Source organism: Mesoplodon mirus (assembly GCF_964341445.2).
Source record: "Mesoplodon mirus genome assembly, chromosome: 3".
Lineage (NCBI taxonomy): Eukaryota > Metazoa > Chordata > Mammalia > Artiodactyla > Ziphiidae > Mesoplodon > Mesoplodon mirus.
Genome location: NC_138978.1, coordinates 115211033 through 115227406, shown reverse-complemented (window position 1 = coordinate 115227406; position 16374 = coordinate 115211033). Strand labels below are relative to the sequence as shown.

Sequence of the window (16374 nt, the reverse complement as noted above, 5' to 3'; positions counted from 1 at the left end):
GATGTTTTAAAATATGAAATACATTAAAAATCTGGGCTCACAGACTTAACTTCAATTTTTGAATTCTGAAAGCTTTGAATAAATCCGAAAATATACTAATACCAGTATTACAAAAAAGTAATTTTGGTCCAGTGTTACAATCACTATCTATTGTAGCTTTTGTGCCTATACACAGTTACTTTGTTTTCAACATACCTTCCCTCCCCACCATGTCTTAAAAATCATGGCTTTTATTGCTTCTCTTTGTCTTTTCCACCCTCACTTGTCTATGTGTACTTCTGATTGTTCACTCTCTGCTTCTGATTCTTTTACACCTTTGTTTGTATTTGAGATGCCTTCTTTCACCTGCTTCACATATTTTTTGAACAACTGTTTCCTCCGTGAAGCCTTTCTTACTACACACAAATATAAACTGGTTCTCTCTGCTCTTTAATTGGGGGTTTCCTAGAAAAACATCCATTAACAAAGCTTCCCAATGTGTGTTCCATGGAACAGTAATCACATGAGATGGCTAGAAAAGAAAGGAACTCCATGGTCAAATAAGTTTGGAAAATACTGAATAGCCTATCCCCCACTCCTTCTGGAAATTCATGAAGCATTTTATTAAAGGTACTAAAGTCTAGCAGCATGAAACAGGTTTAACTTTAACTTCATAGTACCTAAGCTTTGACAGTGACAACCTAAACTAAACATCACCACTTTCTAGAAAATGCTGTTGTACAAAGTCAAATTCATACTGTATTTTTTGTTTATTGCTATGTTTTATTTTCTCTGTATCTTATCCACATTTATCAGTTTATACGTATGTACTGTACATGGCAATCTGAGGATAAGAATGAATAGGAGAACAGAAATAAATTCTTATCCTAGTTTATACTAAACACAGTATATATGTGTAAGGATGACCTATAAATGGATTTCAAAAGCTGTTCACTTTTCTATTATCAGGTTTTTAAAGACTTTTAAAACAAAGTGAATTGATCTTCCAAAATGTGTCTTGTAATGAAATTTTCTTTTAAAAAAATCTTTAATTTCAAATTTAATATTTTAAATGAAAATATGATTAATATTTGGTCTTTATTATTCCAACTCAAATTTTTATAAACCCCTTGTTTTTGATAGGTTATTTTTAAAAATCCAGCAGCACTAAAGATATTGCTGTCCCTGTGAAATCCTTCTCTGAGATGCATTTTCATATTAGCACAACGGCTATAAAAATATATGAAAGATTCTTAAATTCTATGAACTGCAAGATGTTGTTATACAAATAGGTACTTGAAATACTCAAAATAGGTAAATAGTTTCCAAATTAGTGTGTTTTCCAGGCATTCTCTAGTATTAATAAAATGGCCTAGGGCTTCCCTGGTGGCGCAGTGGTTGAGAGTCCGCCTGCCGATGCAGGGGACACGGATTCGTGCCCCAGTCCGGGAGGATCCCACATGCCGCGGAGCGGCTGGGCCCGTGAGCCATGGCCACTGAGCCTGCGTGTCCGGAGCCTATGCTCCGCAACGAGAGAGGCCACAACAGTGAGAGGCCCACGTACCAAAAAAATAAATAAATAAAAATAAAATAAAATAAAAAGGCCTAAAAAAATCTGTGTTCATTCCTTTGGATTATTAACCTTAAAATTTCACCTAGGGGGGTTTCCCTGGTGGCGCAGTGGTTGAGAGTCTGCCTGCCGATGCAGGGGACACGGGTTCGTGCCCGGGTCTGGGAAGATCCTACATGCCGCGAAGTGGCTAGGCCCGTGAGCCATGGCCGCTGAGCCTGTGCGTCCGGAGCCTGTGCTCCGCAATGGGAGAGGCCACGATAGTGAGAGGCCCGCGTACCGCAAAAAAAAAAAAAAAAAAATTCACCTAGGGTATGCAGGATTAACTGGAAGAATTTAAAGCTTAAGCACACAGGCCTGCATGAAACACGGTGTAATAAAAATACATACCATAATTGCATTTAAAAACAACAATAGTTACCATTTGCTGAGCTTTCTTTATATATATATATATGTATGTATGTGTATTTTATGAAGTGTAGTTGATTTACAATGTTGTGTTAATTTCTGTTGTACAGTGCTGAGCTTTCTAAATGTCAGGTAGTTTGCAAAGCACTTTATATGAATTATCTTTCTTTTTTTTTTTTTTTGGTGGTACGCGGGCCTCTCACTGTCGTGGCCTCTCCCGTTGCGGAGCACAGGCTCCGGACACGCAGGCTCAGTGGCCATGGCTCACGGGCCCAGCCGCTCCGCAGCATGTGGGATCTTCCCGGACCAGGGCACGAACCTGTGTCCCCTGCATTGGCAGGCGGACTCTCAACCACTGCGCCACCAGGGAAGCCCTGAATTATCTTTTTTAATACCACCAACAATCACATAAGGTGTGTTGTATTATTATTATCCCTATTTAAAGGCTTTAAGAGGTTAAGTAATAATTATAATGCCTATTGGAGTCCAAAGCCCATGTACTTTGCCAATTAACCACTATACAATATTGTATATCCCCCTACATATGTAAATCTATGTAAACAAAACCATGTAAAACCTCTATAGCAACAATTCTCGAAGTGTGCTTTGTGGTCATATATAAGAAAGTCATTAATTAAGCACTTTCTATGTTCTACACCATCTTCAAGGTGCTGAGGATGTAGTGGTGGGCAAAACAAAGTCCCTGCTGTGATGGGCTTACATTCTAGTTGGGGGTGAGAGGGGACATGCATCTCAGTAAATAAACAAATAAATAAGGTAATATTTTATAATGGGAAAAGGTATATAAAGAAAATAAAATAGGGTGATGCAATAAGAGAATGATAGGTAGGAGCAAAGGGGGGTAGGCTCTTTAGCTAGGACGATAGGGATCAACCTCTAAGGAGATGACATTTGAGCTAAGACCTGAAAGACAAGGACATTAAGGCAAATTTTTCATATAAAGTGGTAATTTATAAAACGATAGTGATAAGGCTTCCCTGGTGGCGCAGTGGTTGAGAGTCCGCCTGCCGATGCAGGGGACACGGGTTCGTGCCCCAGTCCGGGAGGATCCCACATGCTGCGGAGTGGCTGGGCCCATGAGCCACGGCCGCTGAGCCTGCAGGTCCGGAGCCTGTGCTCCGCAACGGGAGAGGCCACAACAGTGAGAGGCCCGCGTACCGCAAAAAAAAAAAAAAAAAGATAGTGATAATATAAATGGTAGTGTATTTTACATCCTTATTTGGCAAAATAAGAAGTTATCAAACTTATGATCTCACAAATTAAAAAACAGTAATTAAATGGTTATAAAATAACATCTGGTAACCCCTGGGCAATACACAGTATTAAGATGAGAGACAGTGGATGTGTATGTTGCAGAAACTTGATAAAGGTCATTCTACAACATATCAGTAAGTCAGTGAATTCTCAAACCTTTTGGTTTCAGGATACCTTTACCCTCCTAAAAATTACTGAAGACCCCAAAGAGCTTTTGCTTATGTGGGTTAGTTATATCTATGCTCTTTACTGTATAATAAATTAAAACTAAGAATTTTTAAATATCTATTAATTCATTAAAAATAGTAAAACCATTCAGTTAATAAGTTACTACATATTTTATTAAAAATAACTATATTTGCAAGAGAAAAAATTTAGTGAGGAGAGTAGCACTGTTTTACATTCTTGAAAATCTAATGTTTGGCTTAACAGAAGACAGCTAAATTCTCATATCTGCTTCTATATTCAGTCTATTGCTATATACGAATTAATGAATTTTTTTCACCTCTGCAGCTTAGTGAAATCATCAAAATAGACAGGCACAGAACTCATAGAAACAGAGAGTAGGATGGTGGTTGTCAGGAGCCAGGGAGTGGGGGAATGGGAAGATGTTGGTCAAAGGGTACAAACTTGCAGTTATAAGATGAATAAGTTCTGGGGATCTAACATACAACATGGTGACTATAGTTAACAATATGGCATTATATACTTGAAAGTTACTAAAAGAGTACATCTTGCGGTAATCATTTTGCAATTTATATATGTATCTAATCATCACAACTTACACAATGTTAACATGTCAATAATATATAAAAAAGCTGGGAAAAAACAGGCACAAGGGCTGTTTGGGAACCATTATACTATATATACCACACCATGGAACACTACAAAATACCAACAGACTTTGAAAGAAGTGGAATACAGTCTAGCACAAAGGTAGAGAGTAGGCTCTGGAGTCAAGACTGCTTAGATTTTAATTCTGGCTCTACTGTTTACTAGCTATGAAACTTGAACAATTAATTTTACCTCACTGAGCCTTCAAGTGCTTCAGTTATATCATCTATACATTTTATTTTCCCTTCACCAACGTAATTTTACATATATATCACTAATAGCCTTACTAAGTAATAAAAATTACATAATATCAATACCTCATGAATTGTTATATTATATGAGATCACATGATAAGAACTCAGGAAATGTTAACTATTTATTACTAAATCTATTAGTGATAATGTTTGTGAAGTTAACTGTATTAATGATTGGAAATTTAATAAAGAACATTGTTAAATAATAACAAAGTACTTGTAAGCAACTCAGGCTTTGAATCCACAGTATTTCTTGTATTTCTCCCACTCACTCTCACCTTCTGCCTTCAGAGAACAAAACCAAGGGGGGGGGGGGAAATTAAGCTTATGCTTAGCCACCCTGAAACCAGGCAGTTTCCCTTTCCTATACTATAAAAATGGTCTGACAATTTCCTCAAAATAATCAATTGACTTCCCTAAGTCTCGGTTTATAAGAATTTTAAGTGGGGATAACTCCTACCTTGCAGAGCTTATGTTAGGATTATAGGAATATATATATATATATATATATATATATATATATATATATGTTTGATACCTAGTAAGGGTGCTCAGTGAATGATAACTTCACTCCAACCAAAAAGTGATAACTCTTCGAAACTGGTACAGCATATAAAAACTCATATTATCATACTTCCCAGAACAAGTTATTTTTGTTCAATTCTTATCTTAGTTACGAAACGTTAAGTTCCTTATAATTCCATCTCTTTCAGTGAGCGACCTAACATAAAGTTTTACATAGAGTAAGCACCCAATATTCCTAAATTAATTTTCTGAATTCTGTATCTTTGGACATAGGAATACACTATAAAAGAAACGTTAATAACTCAAGTAATACTGCCTCTTGGACAGAGATCATCATTTTAAAATAATGCGTTATGCTACCATTTAAAAACTATAATGACAGTAAAGGGAACACAAAAACAGCACAGGATCCATTCGGGTCTTTTTTAAATTAAAAATGGTAAGTTATAATGCCTAACATTAAAAAATCTTTTCCCTTCTAACAGTGAAACTTTCACTAAAGGAAATAATCAATCTCCTTTCTCCCCCCAGCCACCTCTGGTGGGTACCAAAGAACCATAGGGTGAAAGTAAGTGAAACTAATCACAAGCAAGTGAAGTGAAGGAAGAGAGATGAGAGAAAGATAAAAGGCTGCAACCAAAATTTAAACCCAGCGTATTAAACATTTTATTTCTTTCATCAAACAGCCTCTATTTCAATGTTTCTAAGAGAACAAGAAAAACAATGAGTTTTTTTTAGACTATCTTTATCTTAGCCAGAAAGACTTTAATGTTCTAAAGCACAAATGGAATTGTTGCCTTTTTCCAAAAGGAGTAACTAGGTTCTACTACTTCTCCACAAGATGTGCATCTCTCCAGTGTTCTATAACTAAAATCTGTGGATGCTGTGAAATCAAAAGCACTACAAAGCACCAACTCCTTTTTGTGCCTTGACAAACAGATGAGAAACTCAGTCAAGGTGGTTTGTGCAAGTGTTAAGTTTTTGAGTAATTTTTTTTACTAGGGTCTCTGAGCTCCTTTTACACATTAAAAAACCTCATGTAGTCTTAGTTCTCAGATGAAATTTTAAAACAACTAACCCAAAATATTTTAAAGTACTGCTGTAGAACACTAAACACTTGGGAAAAGTGGAAAAAAAAAAAGATTAAAAAAAAAGATCATAACTTGGGCTTCCCTGGTGGCGCAGTGGTTGAGAATCCGCTTGCCAGTGCAGGGGACATGGGTTCGAGCCCTGGTCCTGAAGGATCCCACATGCCGCCAAGCAACTGGGTCTGTGCACCACAACTACTGAGCCTGCGCTCTGGAGCCCGCGAGCCACAACTGCTGAGGCCTGTGTGCCTGGAGCCTGTGCTCCACAACAAGAGAAGCCACCGCAATGAGAAGCCGGCTCACAGCAAGGAGTGGCCCCAGCTCGTCGCAGGTGAAGGGGGCCCACGCGCAGCAACAGAGACCCAACGCAGCCAAAAAATTATTTTTTTAGAAAAAGGAGCCTCACAGCCCCTTCAGCCCCCTCCTTATCTTCCCACCAGCTAGCTTCACACTTGCAAATTGGTTTCCATCACCTGCCTGGTGGACAGAGGCTATTGACAGTTGTACCTTGAATCCGGAGACCAGGGATCTTGGAATTGTGGCTTTCTCTGTCCATGACTGATGCCAAGGGGGTTAAAATAATTAATTAATTAAAAAATAAATAGGGCTTCCCTGGTGGCGCAGTGGTTGGGAGTCCGCCTGCCGATGCGGGGGACACGGGTTCGTGCCCCGGTCCGGGGGGGTCCTGCATGCCGCGGAGCGGCTGGCCCCGTGGGCCATGGCCGCTGAGCCTGCGCGTCCGGAGCCTGTGCTCCGCAATGGGAGAGGCCACAACAGTGAGAGGCCCGCATACCGCAAAAAATAAAAATAAAAATAAATAATAAATAAATAAATAAAAATTTTTAAAAAGATCATAACTGAATGACAAAAGCTTAGGAGAAAAGGGAGTTTGGATGCATCTATTATTTATTAGTTTATGAAAGGCAGGAAGCCAAATCACTAAGAATAAAATCAGAAGTCTTCACTCTCTAAGAAATTACACACATACATACACTCACCCCTTCTCTACCAACAGAACTGTAATTTTGGGGTGGCCTGTTTAAGGAAATGTTAATATTAGTAATTTCCACACCACAAAATCACTTGAAGTTTGTCAATGCTGTTTCACACTTTGATTTATGGGAATGTTTATTTGCTATATAATTTAACATTTAGCTTACTATGGGATGTACAGCAAAAGTATGTTTTACATATTGCTTTAAATCCACCTAAGGCCATGTATATAATACAACCTTTCTGCATTTGAGAGACAAAGCAGCTAAATGAAGAATATAACAACTGCTTGTAAAGTTTCATAATACACATAAAAAGGTTCATTCAGTATACACCATTATAATAATCACATGTAATAATCATGGTAGCTCATGTTTTGAAACACTGTCAGAAAACATGGAAACTATCAACATCTCTATGAACCTAGGGCAATGGATGGAAGAAAAGGTGACCTAGGCATCCAAAGGGCAGAGAGAAGATTGATTGTGCAATAATTTTACAACTGGGAATTATAACAGACCTAATGCCTAACTAATCCAGAAGTGCCATTAAACCTAAACCAAGAGCAGAAATATGCTAGAGATCAAAATAGATTTATTACTTCTTTGGGGAGCTGAAAGTTTACCTTGAACCTCAGAAAGAACCACACACAATAACACATTAGACCAAGTAAGTAGAAAGAGGTATCTGAAATACCAGAATGCCCCAGAGCCTTCTCTCTGGACCTCTTCTCTATCTATACCTATTACTCTGTCTTACTACACTTACTTCTCTATCTACACTTACTTCCTAGTACATCTCTTCCAGGCTGATGGCTCTAAAGACAATTTACATACTAAGCAGATACCCTGTGGTGACTGTCGCACAACTTTGTGAATATACTAAAACAAATGAATTGCACACTTTAAATGAGTGAAGTTTGTCAATAAATGTCAACTCTTTCTAGTCACTCAGCCAAAAAAACCCCAGAGTCATTCTTGATAACTCTCCTCTCTTACCCCACATTTAATTCATCTAGAAAGCTGTTTGAATCTACCTTCAAAACAGGTCTAGAATTAAATTACTTCTTATAAAGCTTGTCCAAACCACCAATATTTTATCCCAGGATTACTTCAATAGCCACCTACTGGCACCCCTATTTCTGCGGCAACTAGAATGATCTTTTAAAAAGAGAAATCGGTTCGCATCACTCCTCTGCCCCATCTCATTCAAAATAAAAGTCCAAGAATGCCAAGAAAATTCTTTGTGATCTGCCCCTCCTGCCATATCATCCACCATAATCTCTGAGTTCATCTGCTAATCCTTACTTTCACTACTCCTTTCCAGCCACAAAAGCTTTCTTATTGTTCTTTCAACTCACCAGGCACACTCTAACCTCAAGACCTTTGTATTTTTCTGTTCTCTTTGTCTTGGAACATTCTCCTCTCACACTCTCCTATCTATATCGCCTATACCTTACCTTTCTGCTCAAATGTCACATTCTCAGTGAGGCCTTCCCTTAGCACCTAATTTAAAACTGCAAACTCTTGTAACACTCTGTATTCCCCTTCCCTGCTTTATATTTCTCTTTAGCACTCCTAATATTTTTTACCTTCTAATATATTTAATATTTTGTTTGTTTGTTGCTTGTCTCCTCTTCTGACAGTATAGGCTCTGAGAGGACAAAATTTTTCTCCATTTTATTCACCTGCTTGTGTCCCCAGTGCCTGGCACAGTAGGTATTCAATAAATATTTGTTAAAAGAACTGAATGTAAACTAGGGATTTATAAGCAAAATTCATCTTAGAACTTAAAGTAAGAATGTGTACCTAGTCCACCTATATTTGTATACATGGGATATATGATTAAAAAGCTACGGCAGTACTGTTATACTCTATATGTGTAGCCAACATATCTGCTACAAAGGATGAATTACAAGGAAAGTAAATGGTTAAAGGAATAGCTACGTTTCAGATACCAGAGCTGCAAAAAATAGTTCCAGACCCTCAGATTTGTGCAATATCAAATACAGGATTATAGACTTCACTCTCCACTGACCAATGGAGGTACCAGTGTGGTACCCCAAACTTTTTGCCACCAAAAAAGATTCTTCTATTATTTAATCTAAAACCTAACATTTAGAGATTTTTATCAAGTAAACAACTTTAGTAACTAACATGTTCAACTTGTTTTCCCTTTTTTTAAATTATAAATGACTATTAGAACTTCAAATCTATACAAGATAATCAGTTTTCCCACAGAAAGCAAAAATAAAAACAAAAATACCCACAAAGCTTCAAAATCTAGACATTCTAGTTAATCTGCATGGCCTAATATTGTAGAAAATATTTTATGAATAGGAAAGGCTGCGTAGTACAGTGCCTAAGAGTGTATGCTCTAAATCAAGAATGCCTGGGTTGAATCCTGGATCCACCACTTATTAGCTCTCTAACCATGGGAAAGTTACTCAACCTCTCAGTGCCTCTGTTTTCCCATCTGTAAAGTGGGGATCATAACAATACCTACTTCAAAGAATTATGAAGACTGAATGAATTAATAAGTGTAAAATGCTTGGAACAGTGCCTGGCACATAATATGCACTTGATAAAAAGTTAGCTAGAAAATTATTACCATCTTCACGGTCCATTCAAGGATCTGAGAAACCACTGCCATACATCAAAAATAGTAAATTGCACTTTTCGAATTCTCTGCAACAAATTAATCCTGTATTAAGAGGTTTTTTTGGGGACAGTCCATGTTTATATAACAGTTTCTCTTGTGGAGAAAATACCAGATTGTACTGAGATTTGCTTCAAATGAGGAGGAGGAGAAGGGAAAGTAAAGGGGACAGAAGAAAAAAGATCGGCCATTAAAATAACTACTGGGACTTCCCTGGTGGCGCAGTGGTTAAGAATCCACCTGCCAATGCAGGGGACACGGGTTCGAGCCCTGTTCTGGGAAGGTCCCACATGCTGTGGAGCAACTAAGCCCATGGGCCACAACTACTGAGCCTGCGCTCTACAGCCCACGAGCCACAACTGAAGCCCGCGCACCTAGAGCCTGTGCTCCGCAACAAGAGAAGCCACCGCAATGAGAAGCCGGCGCACCGCAACGAAGAGTAGCCGCCGATCGCCGCAACTAGACAAAGCCCGCGCACGGCAATTAAGACCCAACGCAGCCAAAAATAAATTAATTGATTAATTAAAAAAATAATAATAACTACTGAAGTGGGGTGATCAGTGGTGGCAGGAGTGTTATTACTTTTCTAATCTTGTACATACTTAAAGTTCGTACCAAAAACAGCTGAAGGGAAATCTTAACAGCTTTTCTGCTCTACAAATGATTCTACTTTCCTATAACCCCCTTTTCTTCAAAAACTCATTTCAATTCTCATACACCTTCTAAAATAGACCAACCCATTCAATGGTTAGAAGCAAAACAACTTGGAGATATCATGAACACAGTATTTTCCATTCTGTCCTACTAGTTCTTCAGAGAACTTGCTAATTCACTACAGAAAGCCTCGTTCAAATCATCTCCCCCTGACTGGGAATGTAATTTCCAGCACTGTTCCCAAAACAAAGTAATTATTTCGAATAGTCAGGACCTTAAGACTATCTACATCATCGTTGCCACCATAATAAATAATCTGAACATGTATGTATATGCTAGGACCTATACTAAAATACGTGCATTATCTTCTTAAATCTAGACAACAAGCCTATGAGAGATAATTATCTCTACTCACAGATCAGAAATTGAGACTCACAATTTAAGTACTGTGCCCAGGTATTAACTGATGGAATTAAGATTTGAACCTAGGTCTATTTCTAAAGTCTGTGTTTTTCTATTTTTCCATACTTATTTCCATGTTACATTAAAAATGGGACGGGTGAACAAAATACAGAAATGACAGTCTAGTCAAATTGCACTTCAAGACCATATAAGAGCCATATTTTGAAACTGCCAGCAACCATGCCTATCATTTCTTTTACTAAATTATAAACGTTGCCTTCTGATAAACAGAAATTAAAACAATTCAAGTTCTTGATTAACTATTTCACAAAATTATATTGGCAAATATTTACTGATTACTTATTGTGTGCCAAACACTGTTCTAGTTGCTTGGGGATGTAGCAGCAAAGAAGACATAGCCCTGTCATCTGGTGGAAGAAAATAAACAGTAAGCATATAAACAAATAAATAAAGTAATTTCATATACTGAAAATAAAGTGATGTGTTAGAATGCAACTGAAGGAACCATTGGAAATAAGACCATTAGGGAAGGCCTTTCTGAGGAGGTAATATTTGAGCTTGGATCTAAATGATGGGAAGATAGGATGAGAAGAAGCCTGAGAGGTAGTAGGCAGGGCAGGTGGTGTAGGACCTTGTAGACCTTTTACTTGTAGTAAAAAGAAGTTTAATCCTTTAAGCCTGTTGCAATGGGATATCACTGAAGGATTTTAAAGCACAGAAATGACATCTGTTTATGCTACAGAAAGATCCCTTTTGAAAAATGATAGTAATGGAAGCTTCAATCAAACAAATTAAAACAAGTCTGAATAAAATCAGTAGAACCCACCATGGAGTGTGTCTTCAGGAAGACTACTTGCCTTCTCTAAGTTATTTCCTTTATTGTTTTTTTAATTTTTATTTATTTATTTTTGGCCATACTGCGCAGCTTGCGGGCTCTCAGTTCCCTGACCAGGGATTGAACCTGGGCCATGGCAGTGAAAGCCCAGAATCCTAACCGCTAGGCCACCAGGGAACTCCCTAAATTATTTCCTTTAAAGTGAACAAAAGTCTCTTATTACACATTATGAAATAAAGGATAAAAATGAAAATATCTCAGGAAGAGTTAACATTGTCACTTAAACTCCCACTGAGGTCTAAATATAAATTACTAAATAATGGATGCCAAAGAAAAAAAGGAGAAGCAAAAGTGGCATCAGGAAAATGGACAGAAAGGCTGGGAATGCCAAAGACACCTATATCACAAATTTGCCTAAAGCTGACTTAAAAACCAAACTCGAACTAAAGTAATTCTAACACCAATCTCCTGAATATTTCTCTCAAAAGGCTTTATTTACAGTAAGATAAACGATGTTCACTCAATGTAAACATAAAACAACTACAAATTATCCTTAACCATTTTAGAAAGTTAAGTTGCATTCCACCAGACCAAAAAAAAAAAAAAAAAATCGGGTTTACAGAAAGCCAAAAGCATTTAACTATACAAACTATATATAATGCACTTCAAGTGAAGTACTGTCTTCCTAGAGCAATCATTTTTTTCACTCTTAAAATATCAACAAGGGAAATAAGCTCAGGCACAATATCAAAAGTAGAGGCAGAAAAATTCTGGCTCCAGTGTATCTCGTTATCGTTGACTGGAAAAAACATATTGTAATTGCATTTGTAATCCCACAGGCAGGGATGGCGACCAACTTATCCTTGCAAATGATGTAACCATACAGTTAAAGCACCAGAGCCCAAAGGTAGAAAAAGTAAAAATGTTTTAAAACAGGAAGAAAAATATGCTTAAGGAGAATACGTCCTCAGGCTTGACCACTGCTTGCTACCACTGGTATACCAAAAACATTAAAGAATAATCATGAAAACATTACTTTACAAAGTTAAATGTGGCCATTGTCATCTGATATGGTGGAGTCAAATCCCAACACCACCATTTTACTGTATAAACTTAAGCAGCTTACTTAACATTTCTGAGGCTTAGTTTCCACATCTGTAAATCAATTATTAAAAAATCTACTTCTTAGGGTTAGTTTAAGGTATAATGAGATACTAGATATATTGTAAATGACAAAGGGCTGGGCACATAGTAGATACTTACTATGTGAGTCTTTGATAATGACTGGTACTTGATATTGTATGTTCTAATTTTACCTCTTGGAAAGAAAGTAACTTTGATCTGCTATTGGTAAATATAGGTAATCCTGCCTTGGTTATACAACTCTTTCTGCATGTATTACTCAAAGAGCCACAAAACATCTCTCCCAACAATAACTTTATACACAAATGATTTGAAGTTTGGGGTCCAGGACTTTGTAAGTTTTATCCATCTGTTCCCTAAAAGTAAACACAAATTAAAACACTATAGGGGCAATAGCAAAAGTGGAATAAGAAGAATAAGTGAATGATGGGTCTCACTGGTGACGTGCCATAGACAAGAAGCAAAGACAGACCTAAAATTCAAATAGATATACATGGATTTAGGGTCAACCCTCTCTTCTCAGCAGGAAGCAACAAATGACTTCTCCACACTTTGTCCTAAAAGATCTGAAATCTTCTGCAAACAATCCATGCTTCCTGACAGTCGAACAGACCTCTTTTCTGCAGTAACGCAGCAAAGTGAAAAAAACTCCACGATGTAGACAAAAAAGCAATTAACTGGGGTAAAAAAGTAGTACCTATTCAAAAAGCACACTTCCTGATTCTTTGTTTTGATTACCTACGAAACCAATTCCTATTCTTTAAAAAGGTATCTGAACTGGTTGAAAAGTAGCCGGATATGTTTTCCATTTTATGGTGTTAGTGGCGATACTGACTACGGTTGTTTCCGGTCAGTCTCAAGAAGCCTGTATTTTACTGCAGCAAACATAGCTACAAAAACCTCTCAGGTGGTCGCCTCAGCTCTATGTGGAGCTCACGTTACCTCTTCATCTAGGTAAGGCCCTTCTTATTTTACACATCACAAGTTTTAGGTCAGTGGAAAATAGAATGGTCCCACATATTCCAGCGAAATAGGTGCATTTACTACTGCTTAAACCATAGCGTGTCTATCATCAGGAAAACAAGAAATCATAACACGTCAGGGCCTATAAGAAATAAACGGACGCGACAATTTCTGTGAAGGTTCAGTAAAAACAACATCACCTTACAAGGCTCTGAAACAACATGTAAATCTCAACAGATGCGGGCCCTACGGCCCAAGGTCACACCAAGTCAGTCGCTATAAAATCCAAGAAATGATGAGCCTCCTGCAGTTCAGGACAATCCTGGCTAGGAATAGGGTCTGAGTTTGGGTACACTCTGGTCGAAGCTTTAATATGAACAACCCCAACCGAATGCAGTGGCTCCACAGGGAAACCCTAAGCGTTTCGGGTAGTATTTCCTTCCATCCCCAGTCACCCCCCAACACTCACATCTCCGAAGCCACTTCATCCAATGGTAGACGATAGTAGTGTGGTGTTTCTTGTTCTCTATACACCAAGACGACAAGCCTTGAATAGATTCCATGGTGTTAGTTACCGACTGGAATTTTCGATCCAACGAGGACTCCAGAGCCCCTGCCGAAGAGGCCGACGAGGAGGAGGCCTTACTGCCGCCTCCGCCGCCGCCGGCCGCCATCTTCCCGGTTTGCACAAGCGCTGCTGCTCCTCTGGCGGCCGCGGCGGCCGCGGCGACGGCGGCGGGAGCGGGCAAAACAATCACTGCGAGTGCGTGAAAGCCGCAGGTGGGGAGGGAGGCCAGGGGGTGGGGATGGTGCACGCGCTAGGCTCTTCTGGAGGTAGGACGGGAGGACCAGCTGCTGGGCACGCTGGCAGCTCCTACACGCTGCAAAGAGGGGCTGCGGATTTCGAAGGTTTATCGGAATTGTTCAGGGGATTGTGTTTAAACCAGTCAGTAATCACGGAAGAACTGCGCAGAAAACAGGTCCTGCAAAGCCTTTCTAAACGCCTGGCCCGGAAATTAATGGTTTTATACTCTTCGGCTCTCAACGCTTAAGGCCGTTCCCCACACTCCTCTAAGAGCGGGCATGAATATCTTAAAGTTAATACTACCCGACTGCCCCTTCAGTTGCAGAAATCTTTCTCTCTCCTTTAGATCCTCTAGCACAGAAAGGCCCAAGGCTACCTAGTCAGGATTTTTTTTTGCAACGCAATAGCAGCAAAGGGACAGCAACACTATCGCGCACGCGCTGCTTGGCCCCGCCCCCCTGCTTCCTTCTCAACCTAGAAAAAGCAGAGGGAGCTGTGATGGCGGGGCAATCTGGCCAATCAAGGGAGAAGAACGAGAAGCGCGCGCAGAAGCCCACAAGCCCCAAGGGCTAAGGAGGCGCTTCGGTTATTCGTGCGCCTGCGCAGCAGGCCAGCGCGTAGCGGGCTGGGAGGAAAAACGGGGAGAGAAGGGTGGGAGAGGGAGTTGGTCAAACTAAGGAGAGGTTGGGGGAGGGGCTTCACCGCTCCGCCCTGCGTTTTGCTTCCTAGCGAGGTGTCTCTCTTGGGGCTGTCCAGCTCACACAGCAGGGCCGAGAAACTCGCACCGCTCAGTGGCCACTGTTATTTTCTGGCACCTGCAGCTGCCGCCGCCGCCACCGCTGCTAATTCCTTGGGGCACCGACGCGCCACAAAGTAGCTGGCAGCCATCTTGCAGTGCCTCAGAGGATGCGCATGCGCCAGCTCCTTCGAGCCATTCACTACGCAGACTCCCAGACCAAACAATTTTTTACACTCCCCTGGGACATTAACACTCACAGCCACTTGACTTTTTGGATTATAGGAAGAGGAAGTAAATGAAGTGAAACGAAAATTTTCCCCGTAGAATTTTCGAGACGCGGAAACAATAAAAGGCAAGATGTGATCTCACCTTCGCCAGATATGATAGTCTCACAATTGCATAATACATTATAGTTTACAAAAGCCTTAGCTATTTATTATTACATTGATTAATACAACCTAGATTAACCGTGCAACTGATGCCTATGTAAATTCTCTGGGCAGATTTGGAGACTTCTTTGTTCCACTGAACACATGAAGTTATTGTATTTTAATTCTTGCACGTATTCCCAGGAGACTCACTTTTTTTTTTTTGCGGTACACGGGCCTCTCACTGTTGTGGCCTCTCCCGTTGCGGACCACAGGCTCCGGACGCGCAGGCTCAGCGGCCATGGCTCACGGGCCCAGCCGCTCCGCGGCATGTGAGATCTTCCCGCACCGGGGAACGAACCCGTGTCCCCTGCATTGGCGGGCGGACTCTCAACAACTGCGCCACCAGGGAAGCCCTAGACTCACGTCTTCTGAGGCAGGGAACCTGTTTTGTCAGGCTCACGTATAGTATTTGTTAATTCAACAAAAAGTTGTTGAACGTCTTGTGCCAAGTACAGTTTTAGATGTGGGAGAGTAACATAGCAAAATAGACAAAAATCCCTTTCTTGTGGGGCTTATTGGCAGGAGACCATAAAAAATACATGTCAGGGAGTAATAAGTTCTATGAAGCAGCATGAAGAGAGGGGTTGTGTGTGTGGTCCTTAAGGGAATGGGAATGGTGGTTTGGTGATCAAGGAAGGCTTCTGGAAGGAAGTGATACTTGATCTGAATGTTGAGCACAAGGTAACCAAGCAAATATGGGGGAGGGGGAGAAAAACATGCTGGCAGGTGGAACATTAAGTGTAAAGGACCTAAAACAGGAATGGTTTGATATATTAGAGGAAGGACAAGGAGGCCAT

At 39.8% G+C, this 16374-nt stretch overlaps 1 protein-coding gene across 5 annotated transcripts in view; it reads right to left on the bottom strand.

Moving 5' to 3' along the window:
* RPRD2 (regulation of nuclear pre-mRNA domain containing 2) overlaps window positions 1-15275 on the bottom strand; it is a 91239-nt gene extending 75964 nt beyond the window's left edge. For all 5 annotated transcript variants that reach the window (XM_082616494.1, XM_082616490.1, XM_082616491.1 and 2 more), the window contains exon 1: window positions 14072-15275. In XM_082616494.1, coding sequence (XP_082472620.1) covers window positions 14072-14276 — 205 coding nt within the window. In that variant the 5' untranslated portion in view covers window positions 14277-15275. The remainder of the gene's footprint in view (window positions 1-14071) is intronic.
* Between the last annotated feature and the right edge of the window lie 1099 nt (window positions 15276-16374).